Consider the following 16,844-nt stretch of genomic DNA (forward strand, 5'->3'; position numbering starts at 1 on the left):
ATTTGACTTTGACCAAATTCAGGTTTTGTACTTTCAGGCACTTTTTATGTCTGCCTACCCTCCTCCTTTCTCATTCGGGCTTGGGACCGACAATGGCGGAGTTGTAGACTAAATAAAACCTCCCAATTCCCAATGTCCTTTAAAAAGTACTAAATTTTATCCAGTTTTTAAATGTAATTCCAAAGGTTCCTAACAATCCAAATTCAACATTTCGAAACTTACTTTGGGGCTTAGGAGGTTAAAATTATTTTTTGACGTGAAACGTAAGGTGAACGACTTTAAAAACCCGTAGAGGGGCTCAAATAAAAAATCAGATAATATGTTTAGAGTAGAGGAACAAGCTAACTCTGCATCAAAACACTCCCTCGCTTTGTTTTGTTCATGTCAATGCAAAGTTAACTTAGATGGACTCTATACTACTAATTAAAACCAGAAGATTATTATTTATCTAAGTAACGTACATGAACGCGAAAGCGCAAGAACTAAAATTGATACTAAATAAAATATGTACAGTCACCTGTAATAATATGTTACATTTTATTTCGTTCGCTTTTTACAAGCTTTTATTTAGTTTCACCTGACCGTTGTCTGTCTGTCTGTCTGTCTGTCTGTCTGTAATCAAATCTTGCAAGTTAAATTTGATCCACTTCCCGGTTTCCGATTGAGCTGAAATTTTGCATGCGTGTATAAATGGGATGACAATGCAATATTATGGTACCATCGAGCTGATCTGATGATGGAGACAGGAAGTGACCATAGGAACTCTGTGATGAAACAACGTAACCTAATTGTATTAGGGGTTTTTAAAATCGTCTCGATGAGTATTACTTGTCTGTTGTAAGAAAAGTACAGTCAGCGATGAAAGCTTGTAACAAAAATGAATTTTTTGCCAAAAACTTATTGTAGTTTACTTTTTATTTCACTGGTCGGTTAAAGGGTTTTGTTTGACACTTAGAAACGAAGCAACAAGTGTTACTGGTTGCCTACCTGTTGCTAGACTTTGAGAAAGGGGCACTATACCGGTATTTTTTTCATACAAATAAACCGGTATTCAATTTCCATGTTAGGTCCACGATCGACCATAATCAAAGAATATCACCCGACGATAATAGGTACTCACTAGGAGACCATAATACACATAGAGTCCGACCACAGAAACTTTGCAGCGCTAGATAAAAAGTAGTTTTTAAAAATCAGTAGGTATCTGACAACACCACAGAAAATGGATTAAATAGTCTTGATACTTGTGAAATTTCTACCATATTTCCCGTCTATGAAAAAATTAAGCTGATGTGCATTTATGGTTCAATAAATGTAATTCTAACAATATATGTCACTATTAACACGGACAAGCCTATACTATTAATAATTAATGTATACATATACTAAATGTTGATAAATAATATTGGGAGATTTGGGAGAATATGGCATTTGGCTTCATCAGAATTATTGAGCTTTTGTAATAGATATGGTGCAAGTTTCATTCCATTTACCCGTCATCAACTCTAAATTTTGTAAACATTGTCGTTTTTGAGCTTGGATCGCCTAATGCTGATTTTTCACTAGTGTAAAATTATTCGTCACGTGGAAAAATCATTCCCGCACGCCGATTTTGTAAGGTTTCGCCACGTTTTTCCCGTTCATCACAAAACACAACGAATATGTAAACTATATGTAAACGATTTTGACAAAACGCATACCATAGAGAATGACGTTTAGTAACTGCTAAAACATTGCCGTGTATGTATATAACTAGTTTATAATTCGCTGTCATATTATTGCGCTGCAAAGTTTCTGTGGTTGGACTCTAGTAGAAATTAAATAAAATGGACCTAAAAAAATTCCATACCTACTAAATTGTTGCCATGTTTAAGCATAATTTAATTATGCTATAGTTAAGCATAATTAACTATAGCATAATTATAGTCCAACAAAAAATTATAGAAAATTATTGATGTCGCCACTCTCTACGTAACTGGCTCATTTTTGCTTATAATAGAGCCCTTCAACGTGCACACTAGCGCCACAGCTAAATAATCGTGATTATTTAAATTTAACAAAAGATATTGAAAAAAGGGGGCCGCTACGTACTGTATTGTGTATTTAAGTACCTTTTGAATACATCAGACTAGTTTTTATATTGCTGGATTCGTCAATCTATGCGTCCAAAGTTAAAACGGCCGTTTTTGTTTTGTGTTCCTAGATCGACGTAACCAGCAACAAAAACACTAGTTTGATGTATTCGAAAGGTACTTAAATACACATTACAGTACGTAGCGGCCCCCTTTTTTCAATATATTTCGTTAAATTTAAATAACCACGATTATTTACCTGTGGCCCTAGTGTTCACGTCGAAGGGCTCTATTATAAGCAAAAATGAGCCAGTTACGTAGGAAGTGGCGACATCAATAATTTTCTATATTTTTTTGTTGGACTATAATTATGCTATATAGTCTGTGCGGAAAGAGAAGAATCGTGGAATGTATGGGGCCCAATACATTCCACGACTCTTCTCTTTCCGCACAGACTATAGTTGATAAATGGCTAAAACTCGGAGTAATTAACAATGGAGCCGCCATTAACAGGCGTTCCCCTCTGTCGAAAATAGGCGGCCAATGGTCAACCATATGTATGGACTGACGTTTATCTGACATGACGTACCTATACATTTGATGTGCCCCTCCCCCGCAAAAAACGGCAGACTATTTTGTACCGATAATTTTAGACATGGCGTCTCCGTTGTTAATTACTCCGAGGGCTAAAAGCATAGTTCAAGTCAGACCAAGCTAAGTCTACATCAAAGGTCTACATGGCATTTGCAATAAAAAGTGTGGAAATGTCATCATTAATGTCAAATTTTGTTTGAGTCGGCGCAGAGAGCTTAGATCAAAGCTTAGACGCTTTCTACCCGAGCCTGTGGAGAGCTACCTCTAGCTCTAGAAGTCGGACCAAGAAAAGTCTGCAGTGGATTTAATAGCCCACGCAGTGCACGTGTTATTTTAAACGTCAAGCTTCTATGAATTGTTTTTATGATATTAACGAATATTACAACTTTATGGAGTCTAAATAATATTAAAAGCCTATACACATGTAAACATTCTGCATGATACGTATGCATAAAATATTGCATGCGATTTTATAAGTACATAATAATGCGGTGCCCTAACAGGGTTTGTGGTAAACGTACTGATGTTTAGTTATATAAGACCTATTGTAAACCCACAAAAGCAATTAATACTTTAATGAAATGAAATTATGACATTATGACGTATAAATAACACTTACACTGCGTGGGCCACCCCTGGCCCACGCAGTGTAAGTGTTATTTATACGTCATAATGTCCCCCCCGGGGACACTCGGAACATAGTTAACGTCAGTAAAGATGGCGGATGATGGCGTCAATTTAGAAAGAAAGAAAAATTGCGTAAAGCAGACTTCCGATTATGCAAACTACGTCATTAGATGTGTCACTATAAAATTGATACAATTTTAAGGCATTAATACAACATTGAGAAGGTTACATACCTAGTTTGTCAAGACCTTTCTTTATTTGTAATGTTGGTTACTTAGCAACTGTTGTTTACTTGTCAGACCAAAATAAATGTCGTAACTCGTAAACAAATTATATAAGATAATTATTCTCTATTAATTTTAAAGTGTAACCGAGTAAAAATGGAGCAAGCATTAAATACGAAAATAGGGAAATTAGCCTCCCAATATTACAACACCTGGAGGTTTAAAATTTTTAATAGTGCTCAAGAAAATGCCGGGAGGTTTAGATATTCTCGAAAGAAAAATGAAAAATTCCATCGTTAGCGCTCACTGCAAATAGCGATGAAAAGGACCTGTGTATAAGTTCGAAACTATAATAGTGCAATTTTAATTTTGGTGACGACAAACATGTACTATGACATTCTGCAAAAAATCGTGCGTCTTGATTCCGCTAAAGACACGTCGTGGGAGGAACTGGAGCGCATATTATGGAGGTACCTGCTTAGACAATGGATATAGAGTCAGAAGCTGCAAGCGGTAGATTCCTGCTATTAATAGGTACTATCTGTATATACCAAATTGAAGGCAATAAAATACTTTACTATTACTTACTATTATGTTTCTGTTATATTCATTCCACTCTTTAAAACCTTTTCTACATAATATTAGGTCTACTTGGGCGGTTTACAAGTAAATTTTTTGTTTGACTTCTTGTAAACAATACAGTTATTTGTTACAAGAAACCAATCAAAAAATGGACTTTTAAACCGACCAAGTAGACCTAATATTATGTGGGACAAAAGTACACGTATGGATGCATATGTAGTTGTACACGCACACATACATACTTAGTTTCCGGGGAGAATCAGAGATGGCGCTTTCAAATGAGTTTCCATAAAATGCTTCAAGAGGGCTCTCTTTACCTATTATACTTACTTTACTCTTTGGCGTGGGCTATCAAATCTGCTGCAGACTTTTCTTGGTTCGACTCTTATCATCATCATCACTCACGGAGTGTCGCACCCACTGAAATATGAAACCTATTATACAGGTCTATGGTCGCACCTCAGTGATTCGCCCGAGCGTCTAGTGCTAGTGTAGACATGGCTTTAAGAAGAATATATATTATTTTCTCTTCCACTCTTATTTAAGCTGGCCTGCAATAAATCATTTACATGACATATTACATCATATATAAATCAAACAAAGAACAAAAATCACAAATCAAAAGTGAAATTACAATTACAATGCGTATTGAATCGAAATTGTATGTAAAATAAACCAAATAATGGAATTCCTTGAAAGGATAAGCAGGACATTTGAAAATATAAGAACCACAATTAAATGTAAGGACAGCGGAGACAAAGTAGCTGCCCTGAAGAGGGATATCCAGTCTCTAGTGGCGGAAATCACTGTTCTTGGTAAGCAGAACCATGAAGACTACATCCGGGGTCTCGCCATGGAGGGGTACTTAGCTTTGTTGACCGCTAAAGTCTTGCCGATTCCCCTGGTCGAGAAAAGGAACGTACTCCAGATAGCGTTCGAGAAACTCAAGCCTTACGCTCTTCGAAATGAATGCCTCTTCATTTACCTTCGCATTCAGAATCTTTTATGCTATTACCTGATTAATCTGGAACAGTTCCAACTCGCGCAAGATATCCTCGAAGCGACAGAAGACTTATATGACGAGATAGTCCCGAAAGCGGACGTTTATCTAGATGCCGAATACATGTTTACGTGCGACCCGCTTCCCAATGTCCGTGCTATCAGCCCTGACAAGATTGACAGAATCATCACCAACAATGTTCAAATGCAAGCATTTTTGTACAACAAAATGAACATACCAGACAAGTACTGTCTATACAATCATACGGCGCTTCGGAGACAGTTGGATCTGAAGGAAGGAACACCGCAAGACTGGGCTTTGAGAGTGGCGAGATTAGGCAACTACTTCACCTATTTACACCAACTTGGGAACGCTCGTCACCACCTCTGCGCCGCGTACCATGTCCTTCGGACCTGCCACGACAAATGCAAACTGATGCCTGAAGAGTTTGTGATGCAGAAAACCGATTTCGAAATTCATTTCCTGGAGATAGGTCACCACTTCGTCAAATACGGTTTGACGTTATTCAAACTATCCAAGAAGCATGTTTTGGATAAGTATTTTTCTGAAGGAAGTTCGAAGGCTGATCTTTGGAAGACGGTAAACCTGGGACCGGAGAAGCTTGAGAAAGATACTGAGAAGTCGCAAGGGGATATGCCGTCGGACAATATTTTCTGTTTCGCTTCACTAGATTTAAAGGAGATAGAAGCGAGGGTGCCTGCACAGCTTGTGAGCAGTAGTGATGAGGCGCGCAAGCTATTCACTTTCACGCATAAATGGATCATGCGCACGAAACACTATTACGACTTCGAGCATCACCAGGCCCAATACTTATCCTGTTCTCTCCAGCTGTCTGAGTTGTACGAGCACTTGGGTTTCTTCGAAAAGAATATTGATAACCAATACAATATACAGAAGCGTCGTTCCGAAGTGCTGGAGACTTTGAACGCCCTTCTCAAGACCTGTGACAATGTGATGTCTGTTCAGATTGACGTGATTCGCGAGTTGTCGCAAGTGCAGCTAGAACTAATGGCGTTGAACCTCCAGAAATTGTGGAGAGATGAGTCTCAGACAAATATCTTCAACTTAGACGCGGACGCAGATTCCATCATCAATTCCCTGGACTCTGCTTCTAATAAGACCTTGACAGAGAGAACGCTGAACACGTCTTCGAAGAACATGTTTATGAGGAAGATGGAGGCCGCCACCGCTTTGAACGGGAAGCTGATTAGGCTCAGTGGCCAGCTCAGAGAACCTAAAGTATCTGAAATCAGTCAGATGAGCTTTGGGTGGCTCTCAATGAAAGAGGACGACAGATTTAATGGGAATTAAGAATAGCTATCCCTTTTAGTTCAAAATAAATGCATCAGAAGGATTCCACAAAATATTATTTCAAGATATTTTAACAATTCTAAATTCTTTGTGTATAGAAAGAAACACAAACTTACGCATGTCTTTTAAATTGTCTTTTGTAACTTACCCAATTCTAAACCTTTTCTTTCATGCTTTCAAGTAAAGCTTTGCTAGTTTTTACCAAAGGCGTATGTAGCGTACAGTGAGCATCAATAGTAGCGAATGAAACAACGCTCCAAAAGTATCGGCCATCCGAAAGTATCTAAAATCCTAAAGTATCTGTCAGTCTAATTATTGTTCTACATACAGGGACTTATATTTTTGCATAGCCATTAGACGATGGTAGATATTTTGACGCCTAATTACTTACTTTTGATGCTGACTGTATGTCTGTCTGTAATTATCTTCCACGCTTTAATAGTACTTTGTCAATTAGATATATAGCTCGTTTTTTTAGCATCAGAAATAAGGTAAATAAACTTGATGTGTCTTTTAGTTAATTGAAAAACACATTTTAAAAATAAACAATAAAAAAATAACTATTATGAATCTAATACGATCATTTGTATTCTTCTGCTTTCATAAGTAATAGTTTTTGATTTTTAAAAAGCGTTTTTCAATTAAAAAACATGTCTAGATCGCTTACCTTCTTTCAAGTTCTTTCTAATGCCAAAAAAACGAACTATAGTTTATAGTCACACGCAGATTAAGAATAAGAACTTTTTTGCTATGGGCCACCGTTTACGAGTCATTTACGAAAAACTTAAAATAGGGACCTGGAAATTGATTATAATTAACTTACCCCCTTTTATACCTCATTAAATATTGATCGTAGCGAAAAAGTGTACAGAACCTTTTTTGTGGTAACATAATAAAATTGCGGTTTACGATTTATGACTTATTAAAAAAAACTACTTACTAGATCTCGTTCAAACCAATTTTCAGTGGAAGTTTGCATGGTAATGTACATCATATATTTTTTTTAGTTTTATCATTCTCTTATTTCGGAAGTTACAGGGGGGCGACACACATTTTACCACTTTGGAAGTGTCTCACGCGCAAACTATTCAGTTTAGAAAAAAAATGATATTAGTAACCTTAATATCATTTTAAAGACCTATCCATATGGGATTGATGAAAAATAAAATTTTGAGTTACAGTTCTAAATATGGGGAACCCCCAAAATTTATTGGTTTTTTTTTTTCCTATTTTAGTGTGAAAATCTTAATGCGGTTCACATACTACATCTACTTACCAAGTTTCAACAGTATAGTTCTTATAGTTTCGGAAAAAAGTAGCTGTGACATACACGGACAGACAGACAGACGGACAGACATGACGAATCCATAAGGGATTTTTTGCCATTTGGCTACGGAACCCTAATAACCTAGGGTGCCGCCGGCAGCGGGGCAAGACCCAAGCTACCGCGGGTGGTCAGGGCCGCAGAGAGAGGAACCGGCGGACTTCCGTACCATTCCAAGATCATCGCCACCAAAAAATTTTTATTATAAAAAGTAGCTAATACACTTTAACCAAATAGTACAGTCATTATAGATTTTGACCCGTGAATAATTAGTTCTTGGATTTTTTTTTCGTAGGTCCCTCGGGGGGGTCACTGGGAGTGTAAATTCAAAAAGTAGGCTTAATCAGGCTCCTGCGTATATTCAAAGAATGGTTTTTTTCCAAAAAAACGGTTTTTCTTCAATAACTCGGCCATTTTTGATTTTAAAGTAAAACCGTAAGGACAAAAACTGTAGGAAATTTGATTCTCTACAAGTTAGTCCAGTCATTATATCAAAAAAACCGACCCTTCCCGTGAATAATCAGTTCTTGGATTTTTTTTTTTGTACGTCCCTCGGGGGAATCACTGGGAGTGTAAATTCAAAGAGTAGACTGAATCAGGGTCCTGTGTATATTCCAAAAACGGTTTTTCTTGAATAACTCGGTCATTTTTGATTTTACAGTAAAACCGCGAGGACAAAAATTTTAGAAAATTTGATTCTCTACAAGTTGGGTCCTCACAATTTTTCTTCTAGGATCGATAGTTTGGAAATAAAATTTGAAAAAAGCGACAAATTCAAAATATTTTCAACATCCCGTTTATTTTCAACTTTACGACATAAATGAAGAGGACTAAACTTGTAGAGAATCAAATTCTGAACAATTTTGGTTCCCACCTTCTTTCCCCCAAAATCGATATTTTAGAAATTAAACCTGAAAAACGCGACAAATTCAAAATATTATCATTATCTCCTATGTTCCACGCTTTACGGCATAAATGAAGGGAAACGAAGTTGTAGAGAATCAAATTCTGAACAATTTTTGTCCTCACGGTTTTACTGTAAAATCAAAAATGACCGAGTTATTCAAGAAAAACCGTTTTTCGAATATACACAGGACCCTGATTCAGTCTACTTTTTGAATTTACACTACCAGTGATTCCCCCGAGGGACGTACGAAAAAAACATCCAAGAACTGAATATTCATGGGAAAGGTCGGTTTTTTGGATATAATGACTGGACTAACTTGTAGAGAATCAAATTTCCTACAGTTTTTGTCCTTACGGTTTTACTGTAAAATCAAGAATGGCCGAGTTATTGAAGAAAAACCGTTTCTTTGGAAAAAAAACCATTTTTCGAATATACGCAGGAGCCTGATTAAGCCTACTTTTTGAATTTACACTCCCAGTGACCCCCCCGAGGGACCTACGAAAAAAAAATCCAAGAACTAATTAATCACGGGTAGGGTCGGTTTTTTGGATATAATGACTGTACTAAAAGCAATTATTTTAAGGAAAAGAAAATGAAATCAGGGTTTTATTTTTTGAAAATCACATCATCTAAAGGTCTACCTGTGTCCTCCTCTATAGTTCGTTTTTTTTAGCATTAGAAAGAACTTGCAAGAAGGTAAGCGATCTTGACATGTCTTTTAATTGAAAAACGCTTTTTAAAATACAAAAACTATTACATATGAAAGCAGAAGAATATAAATGATTGTATTAGATTCATAACTTTTACATATTTGCCGTAACTTATTTTTAAAATGTGTTTTTCAATTAAAAGACACATCAAGATTGTTTACCTAATTTCTAATGCTAAAAAAAACGAACTATAACTTTTTCCACATATTCCGAAATTAATGTACTTATGTAATACTTACACGTCTTGGTACAACCAGCAACACTCTTCTTCTTCAACTGTCCATTAGTGGACCTTATGCCTTTTGTAATAAGGTTTACGATGGGCGATGGTAGGTACTAAGTGAAAATTATTTGGAAAGATACACCTCAAAGCATAATGCACGCTGCCCTGCCAGCCACTGTTACTAGCCATTCAACACTCACGAAACTAAAACATCCGCGTCACATTGCATTTTTTTTTATTTAAAAATATTTGAATTGATAATCGGAAATCTGCCGCTGGACATCCTGTATGTTTAGACCAGAAGGGGTACCCAACCTTTTTGTGCTAAGCAGTTATTCACTCTCATTTTTACTTTTATCGCGGAAATATTTTAAAAAAGGTTTTGGCATTTTGTGGTTGTTTTCAATAAAGTTCATATAAACGAATATTATGTACCTCAAATACCTATAGTATTAATCTGGGTACGTATTTAATAGGGTTTCCTTGATTTGACGTGTATTTAAGCTCTATTTTACTAATATACTAAATTGCAAGGCTACCGCCGTTTAATTGAAGCTTTAAAAAAGTTACTTTGGCCATTACGGACTGTTTGAGCTGCACGGGCTGCAATCAATCTGATTTATAATATGTTTAAGTAAAGATGTAATATATAAACTTAGTTTTAGCCAATGCTCGGCGTATTGGGGACACAACGAACAAGATCAACTGTGGAACTCTGACTAGAGCTCAACAATTAACCCGAGTGGGCAACTCAACTGTCGGTACAGTCAACAACAGAGCTATGAATACAGGCAAAGTGCCAAAAATATGTATACACGACCTTAATGTACAGGCAATAAAGGCAATAAAGTACTGTATACATATTTTTGACACCTTGCCTGTATTCATAGCTCTGTTTTTGACTGTACTACCACTACCTACGCGCAAGTTGACAGCGCGTCGGCCTAAATCGCAAACCTCGTAACTCCTCCGGGGGAGTTACGAGGTTTGCGACTATAAGTATTGTTGTCCTAGGTAGCAATTACTAATTTCCTTGAAATTGAGTTACGAGGTTTGCGATTTAAGCGTCATATCGTCAGGTGACACTCTAAACTAATTATCACCACAGGTCGATAGCCATAGTGAACGGTATTAGTACTGTGATAGGGTTGATTTTTGCTTAGTTATTTTATAGTGATTAGTGAGTTTTGGTTGTCATTGACGAAATATCGTAATCACGTATACTTAGGATGTTAGAGTTTTATTTTAGCCAATCGAAGCTTTTAATGGCCAATCACAAACTGCGGGAAATTATGTACCTATTGGTGTGATCTTCAAAGCTTCAAAGTTATGGACAAGCGATAACTGTCAGTGACACATGTTTTTTGAAGTCAAAAATGTACTAAGAGATTCTTCTATTTATATTCCGTCGCCGCACAAATATAGTTAGACCGTAAAAAGTCTGCAGCGATTTTGGTAGCCCACGCAGTGCAAGTGTCATTTTAAACGTCAAACTTCTATGAAATTATGACGTATAATTTCATAGAAGTTTGACACTTACACTGCGTGGGCTATCAAATCTGCAGATTTTGACCGCTGCAGACTTTTATTGGTGCGACTATAACAATTATTCACACAGGGGGCCGATTTTTGAACTTCGATCGCTCGATTTCGGCGCTCGATTATCGGTGGAAAACGGAGGAATGCTAACTTTTTAAATACGAGCGATAGAAATTGGGAATCGAGTGGTATTGACCATATTAGTTGAATTTAAATGCCTAGTAGCGGAGATATTATTGAACGAAATACACGAAATCGAGCAGTCGAAATTAAAAAATCGGGCTCCAGGAAAACAGTTGTCAAAACCTGCTCTGATGGATCTTTATAGTGGCGCCATCTACATTTACTTGCCGGAGATTGGTTATTGTATGTTTATAACAGATAGCGCTTTAACCGCGTATTAGTGTTTATCGTAAAATAAGGGACACCTTCGTGTTCATTAGATTTCAAATTCGTTTCTAGGGTGATATTGTAGTGTGTACATTCAATCATAGATGTCGCTTGTATCTTAAAAGCAAGTATAGGTTCTTTACGGTACTATATAGAGAGAACAATAGAACCCACCATCAATAGGGCTCCGTTCGACCACAATTTTGGGGTTAGCCATATATATAGTCCTCCACATCGATTTCGATGACGGCGACCTCAACAATCAAGGGTTTTTCCTCTTATGAGCTCTTATGTGGCTGGCCAGGCCAAACTTGCTCTTAAAAACTCTGTCACATTCACGGCAGTAGAGTTGACCGGCGGTGTTGTACGTATACACGTAGGAGGGCATAGGCCTTTCCTTGAGTTTTTGGCGTTTTACGTCTAGCGTCGCGAGGCGGTTAGCCATAAGCCGCGCGTGACGCTGTCGCCACCTAGCGGCCATATCTGTGCTGATCGTGACAGACTCGTTTTGTTAGAGACTGAGCCTTCTGTGGCAGGGCTCGGAACCGGTTTTATTTTAATCCCAACATAGCCCAATATTTTTAATCACGTTATGCTCTTAACGTAGGAATCATGTATTTAGGTAACAACTTCGTAGTATTAGAGTGTCCCATTCTAAGTGAAATAAAATAATAAACCAAAGAACGTAATAATACCGGTATTTTTTGTATGAAGATAAAACCGGTTCCGAGCCTTGCTTAAGTTTCGATTGGTGTTTTCTATCAACGGTTACCGTCTTGACTAGGCCCCCTGGTGAGCCGTAAGCTTATCTGTTACCTTTATTGTACAGTCGCCATCAGATATATCGGAGCGGCCAAGGTGCTCACAAATATCTGAACACGCCTCTATTGTTGGGGAGTTAGAGCGCGTGCTCAGATATTGTGAACACCTTGGCCGCTCCGATATATCTGATGGCGACTGTATATGTTAGGAAACCTAGGAACAGGATGGATAGGTATAAATAACACAACACAAATGTATTTTTCGACGTTTTTATAACAAGTAGTCCCAATAAAATCTTACAAGTTCCCTTTGTACAAGAATGGAGTAACCTCCGTGACAAACGAAAATTCAGATAATTTGTGGCATAACATTATTTTGGGATAGTGCTTAAACGAAGATTCTAGCGAATGGGATACCTATATAGATGTAGTGCGTAATTATTTTCCATCGTATTTTCACGGAAATGTACGAACGTGTCTTGCTATGTCAGTCAGTCTCGGAACAAAAAGCACTGAGGTTGACTGGAGTAGCATGACAAATACGAACGTCTCCGAGAAAATACGATGGAAAACAATTTTGCACTACATCTGTACAATATGTGTCCAAAGTTCGTTCCCGCGGGCGCACCAGATCGGACCCCGGACACAAGCATATACTCTAAGTGCTCGCTACCCACCATTGTTGGAAGAACTACTTACAATTTCTAGGGTATGTAAGCCAGAGCGGCTCCTACTGAAGAAAGGACGCCTAGCACAAGGAATAATTATATACTGTACTCGCACAGTGTCATTGACGGCCAGCAACATGGGCGCCAGCAATATAATTGCGTGCGTGCGATAGAGGCGGGTGTGTGCGTAATTCCTGTGCTAAGCGTCCTCACTTTTAAAAGTGACAGTCACAGCCATTGCCCGGTTTTTCGGGGGCAAAACGTACCATTGATTTATTGAATAGCGAATAATAGATATCGATAGCAAAGAATTTCTAAATCATAATAACGAATCGTAAATCTAATGTGACGAATGTGACCCATCCGTGAAGTAATAATAGTTTGATAACCACGGGAAGAAAGGCACTCATTTCTGGGAGCGCCAACAGTCCGAGGCTGAAATTATGCCTTTCACCCGCGTTAAACACACTACTTTTCATTCCGAATACGAGGAAAGTAAAATGCATGTCTTTTTTATAAAAACATGACTAAGTATAATTTTTTTATAGTATATTTTGAGGGTACTTTCAATTATCAAAATATAGGCAAATAAATAGTGATTTGTGGAATGGGAAGTTAAATGTCAAAATGAAAATTGTATAACAAATCCATTTATACCCAATTTTCAATTGCTTATCGTAAAACAATTAATAAAATCGTACTTGGAACCTAAAATGCTCTAGTGCAGAAACGTATCATTTTCTGCACACCTTTTACAATACGTACAATAACAATGACCCTCTTTCAGAGCATGAGAAATGAAAAACAATATTAAAGTGTTCCTTAATTAGCTATTTGCAAGCCTCTTTGATTTATTTTCGTTGCAACTGTAAAAATCTGACATCTGACTTTGACTCTAGTCATTCTGTCAATAATTAAAGTTACATTTAATAATTTAGTACCTACATTTTATTGTAAAAGCGATTATAATATTTAAAAATGACATACTTTATCGATATGGGCTATATAGTAAGTTTCACTTGTCCTCGCACTCTTTAAATGTTAAGGCTCCTCTACACGATGGGCCAACGCCGGCCACTCCAAGGGACGCATTTATGCGTTAGAGGGAGCAAGTGATATTGCTATCTCATTCTACCGCATGGCTGCGTCCCTTGGAGTGGCCAGCGCTGGCCCATCGTGTAGAGGAGCCACAAACCAAACTGCACCCGTGAAACCGGGGTATGGCTGACAACTCTAGGGCGTAGAATGACAATCGTTTACCGACAAAGCCCAAGAAAACTAAAAAACGTATCAGGATGACAGATGCGACGACAGAGGGCCTACCGCGAACCACGTTCGACGTGATGCCTCTATGTCCCACTTGAAAATTCGTACGTAAGTGTGACAGGGAGGCAACACGTCGAACGTGGTTCGTGGTAGGCCCACAGGTCACATCATCATCATTCATTCGATTGGCGCTATAAACAGTTGTCACTTGACTATGGCAGAATTGTCGCTGTCACCTTGTCGAATAGGGTATGCCAATCGCTCTGGCCTTAATCTAAAATCCATTATAATATGGCTCCTTTACACTATGGGCCAACGCCGGCCACTCAAAGGCACCCAGCCATACGGTAGAATGAGATAGCAATATCTCTTGCTCCCTCTAACGCATAAATGCGACCCTTGGAGTGGCTGGCGTTGGCCCATCGTGTATAAGAGCCAATAGACCTTTAGCAATGCCAGAACTTAGGTCTGTTAGACTTGTCTAGACTAGCGGGTTTAAACCTGTAACATCTTATTGTAATTTACATTTTTTTAACAAGGATAACGAATGGAGTTCATTCGTAAAGTGGTACAGTTTTGCATCCAGATGTACATTTGTTTTAACCACCACCGGTAAAGCCCGTCCAGACGGGATGATCAAATTGACAATATTGTTCAGATAAAAAATTGCCTTCAATCTCATCTAGCGTCCAATACCTACACAATTTCGTAATGATTCGGCGAGCTAATGAGCTAATTGACAATTTAATCAGATTGGGCCTAAAATTGGCTTGTCGCTCAAGACACAAATCTAACAGATCTAAAGTCCAGTGCAGAACGTTTCAGTCATACCGCCATGCCCTTTTGGCTGGCGCTTCGGTCATACCTTAAATCCACCTTAAATCTAACATCTTAACATTGAGCGCTTGTATTTAGAATATACAGTATAGCACGAATCACTTGATACTACCCCTGCTGCTAAAGATATTATATTACTAATGGTGAATACCTGAACACGAAAAATAAGCACTGAAAATCGAAAAATGTAATTTTAAGCGACAAAAATGGTAAGTGATTATTTGTGACGTTATCTATGAATTGTCGATGGCGCTTACGCCATTATTAACGATGCTCCGATATACCACGTAAATACAATGCCTTGCGACGCTGGGCGGCGTAAGCGCCATCGACAATAAGGTCTGTTTTTATAGATAATGCCCCATTTTAGTTCAGACTTGGAGCCTTATGATTCGTAATTTTATTGACTTATAATCTGTCAAGTCAGACGTTAGACGTTATTTATATTATGATTTTCAATGACCGCCAACACGATTTGATGTCTAACCCGCTTATTCATAAAACTTTACGAGCCTGATTTAGTTAAATTATGTTGTATCCCTTTCTTACTAAATCATAGGTCAAAACAGCAGATAAAGACAAACGATTATTAGCTAACTGAGGTTGGTAATGAGTTTATGGATAAGGGGGTTAATCGTTAGGAATAATTCATTTTAAATTTGAGCCAATTTTCTTAAAGATTTAATAGGCCAGAGCACACTGGCTGCGTATGCGTAGACGTGCAGTTGCGTGTGAGCTAACGGCTCCTCTACACGATGGGCCAACGCCGGCCACTTCAAGAGACGCAGCCATGCGGTAGAATGAGATAGCAATATCACTTGCTCCCTCTAACGCATCAATGCGTCCCTTGGAGTGGCCGACGCTGGCCCATCGTGTAGAGGAGACATAAAATATTGGAGATGTAAACACACACGTGACGCAAGCCAATCTATATAGTACACGTGCACTTCTACGCATCCAATGTGCACAGTCCTCTTATATCCATAGTGAAATCATTTTCCGGTATAATATATGTACAAATATTTTGCACCTCGGTGGCGCAGGGTGACCCATTCCAATAGGCAAGTAATTTGCACCGCGGTGGCACGGGTGACCCATTCCAATAGCCAAGTACTTTGCACCGCGGTGGTGCGGGTGACCCATTCCAATAGTCAGGTATTTTTTTATATTGTTATAGTCGGACTGAGCTAACTCTGCACGTCATTAGCAATGACAAAGTGTGGCAATGTCATCACGAATGTCAAATTTCTATAAAAATAAGACGTTTATAATGACCCACACTTTGTTCTATTGCAGGGTCCATAATGCGTAATTATGTTCGCAATAAATGCATTGTCCTGTCTTGTCGGCGCAAAGTCAGCTTATGGCTGCTCTACACGATGGGCCAGCGCCGGCCACTCCAAGGGACGCATTAATGCGTTAGAGGGAGCAAGTGATACTGCTATCTCATTCAACCGCATGGCTGCGTCCCTTGGAGTGGCCGGTGCTGGCCCATCGTGTAGAGGAGCCATTAGACAGACTATTACATTCTGGTTTTTATTATAATTCATATAAATTTGACTATAACCGCTGTTTTTCGTTGATAAAGAGGTAGATGTAGTAAATGTAGTCAGCTTGGCCGGATAATTTGTGATCAGATCGGATAAGTTGGATTCACCGTTTTGCGAAATTTGGTTGTAAATGCCATTTTTTTTAATATTACGTCTATTCTGGCTTTAGATCAGCGGAACACGAAAATAATGTATGAAAAAGATCGTGCTAAAAAGTCTTAGCAACAGCCAAACACAC

At 38.2% G+C, this 16,844-nt stretch overlaps 1 protein-coding gene across 1 annotated transcript; it reads left to right on the forward strand.

The window, feature by feature from the left end:
* Positions 1 to 4,694: 4,694 nt before the first annotated feature.
* Positions 4,695 to 6,431, forward strand: LOC134679279 (KIF-binding protein-like). The gene has a single exon (XM_063538177.1). It carries the CDS (start codon positions 4,782 to 4,784, stop codon positions 6,429 to 6,431), a length of 1,650 nt encoding a protein of 549 aa, XP_063394247.1. The 5' UTR covers positions 4,695 to 4,781.
* Positions 6,432 to 16,844: the final 10,413 nt, after the last annotated feature.

Source organism: Cydia fagiglandana, chromosome Z (genome assembly GCF_963556715.1).
Source record: "Cydia fagiglandana chromosome Z, ilCydFagi1.1, whole genome shotgun sequence".
Taxonomy (NCBI): Eukaryota; Metazoa; Arthropoda; class Insecta; order Lepidoptera; family Tortricidae; genus Cydia; species Cydia fagiglandana.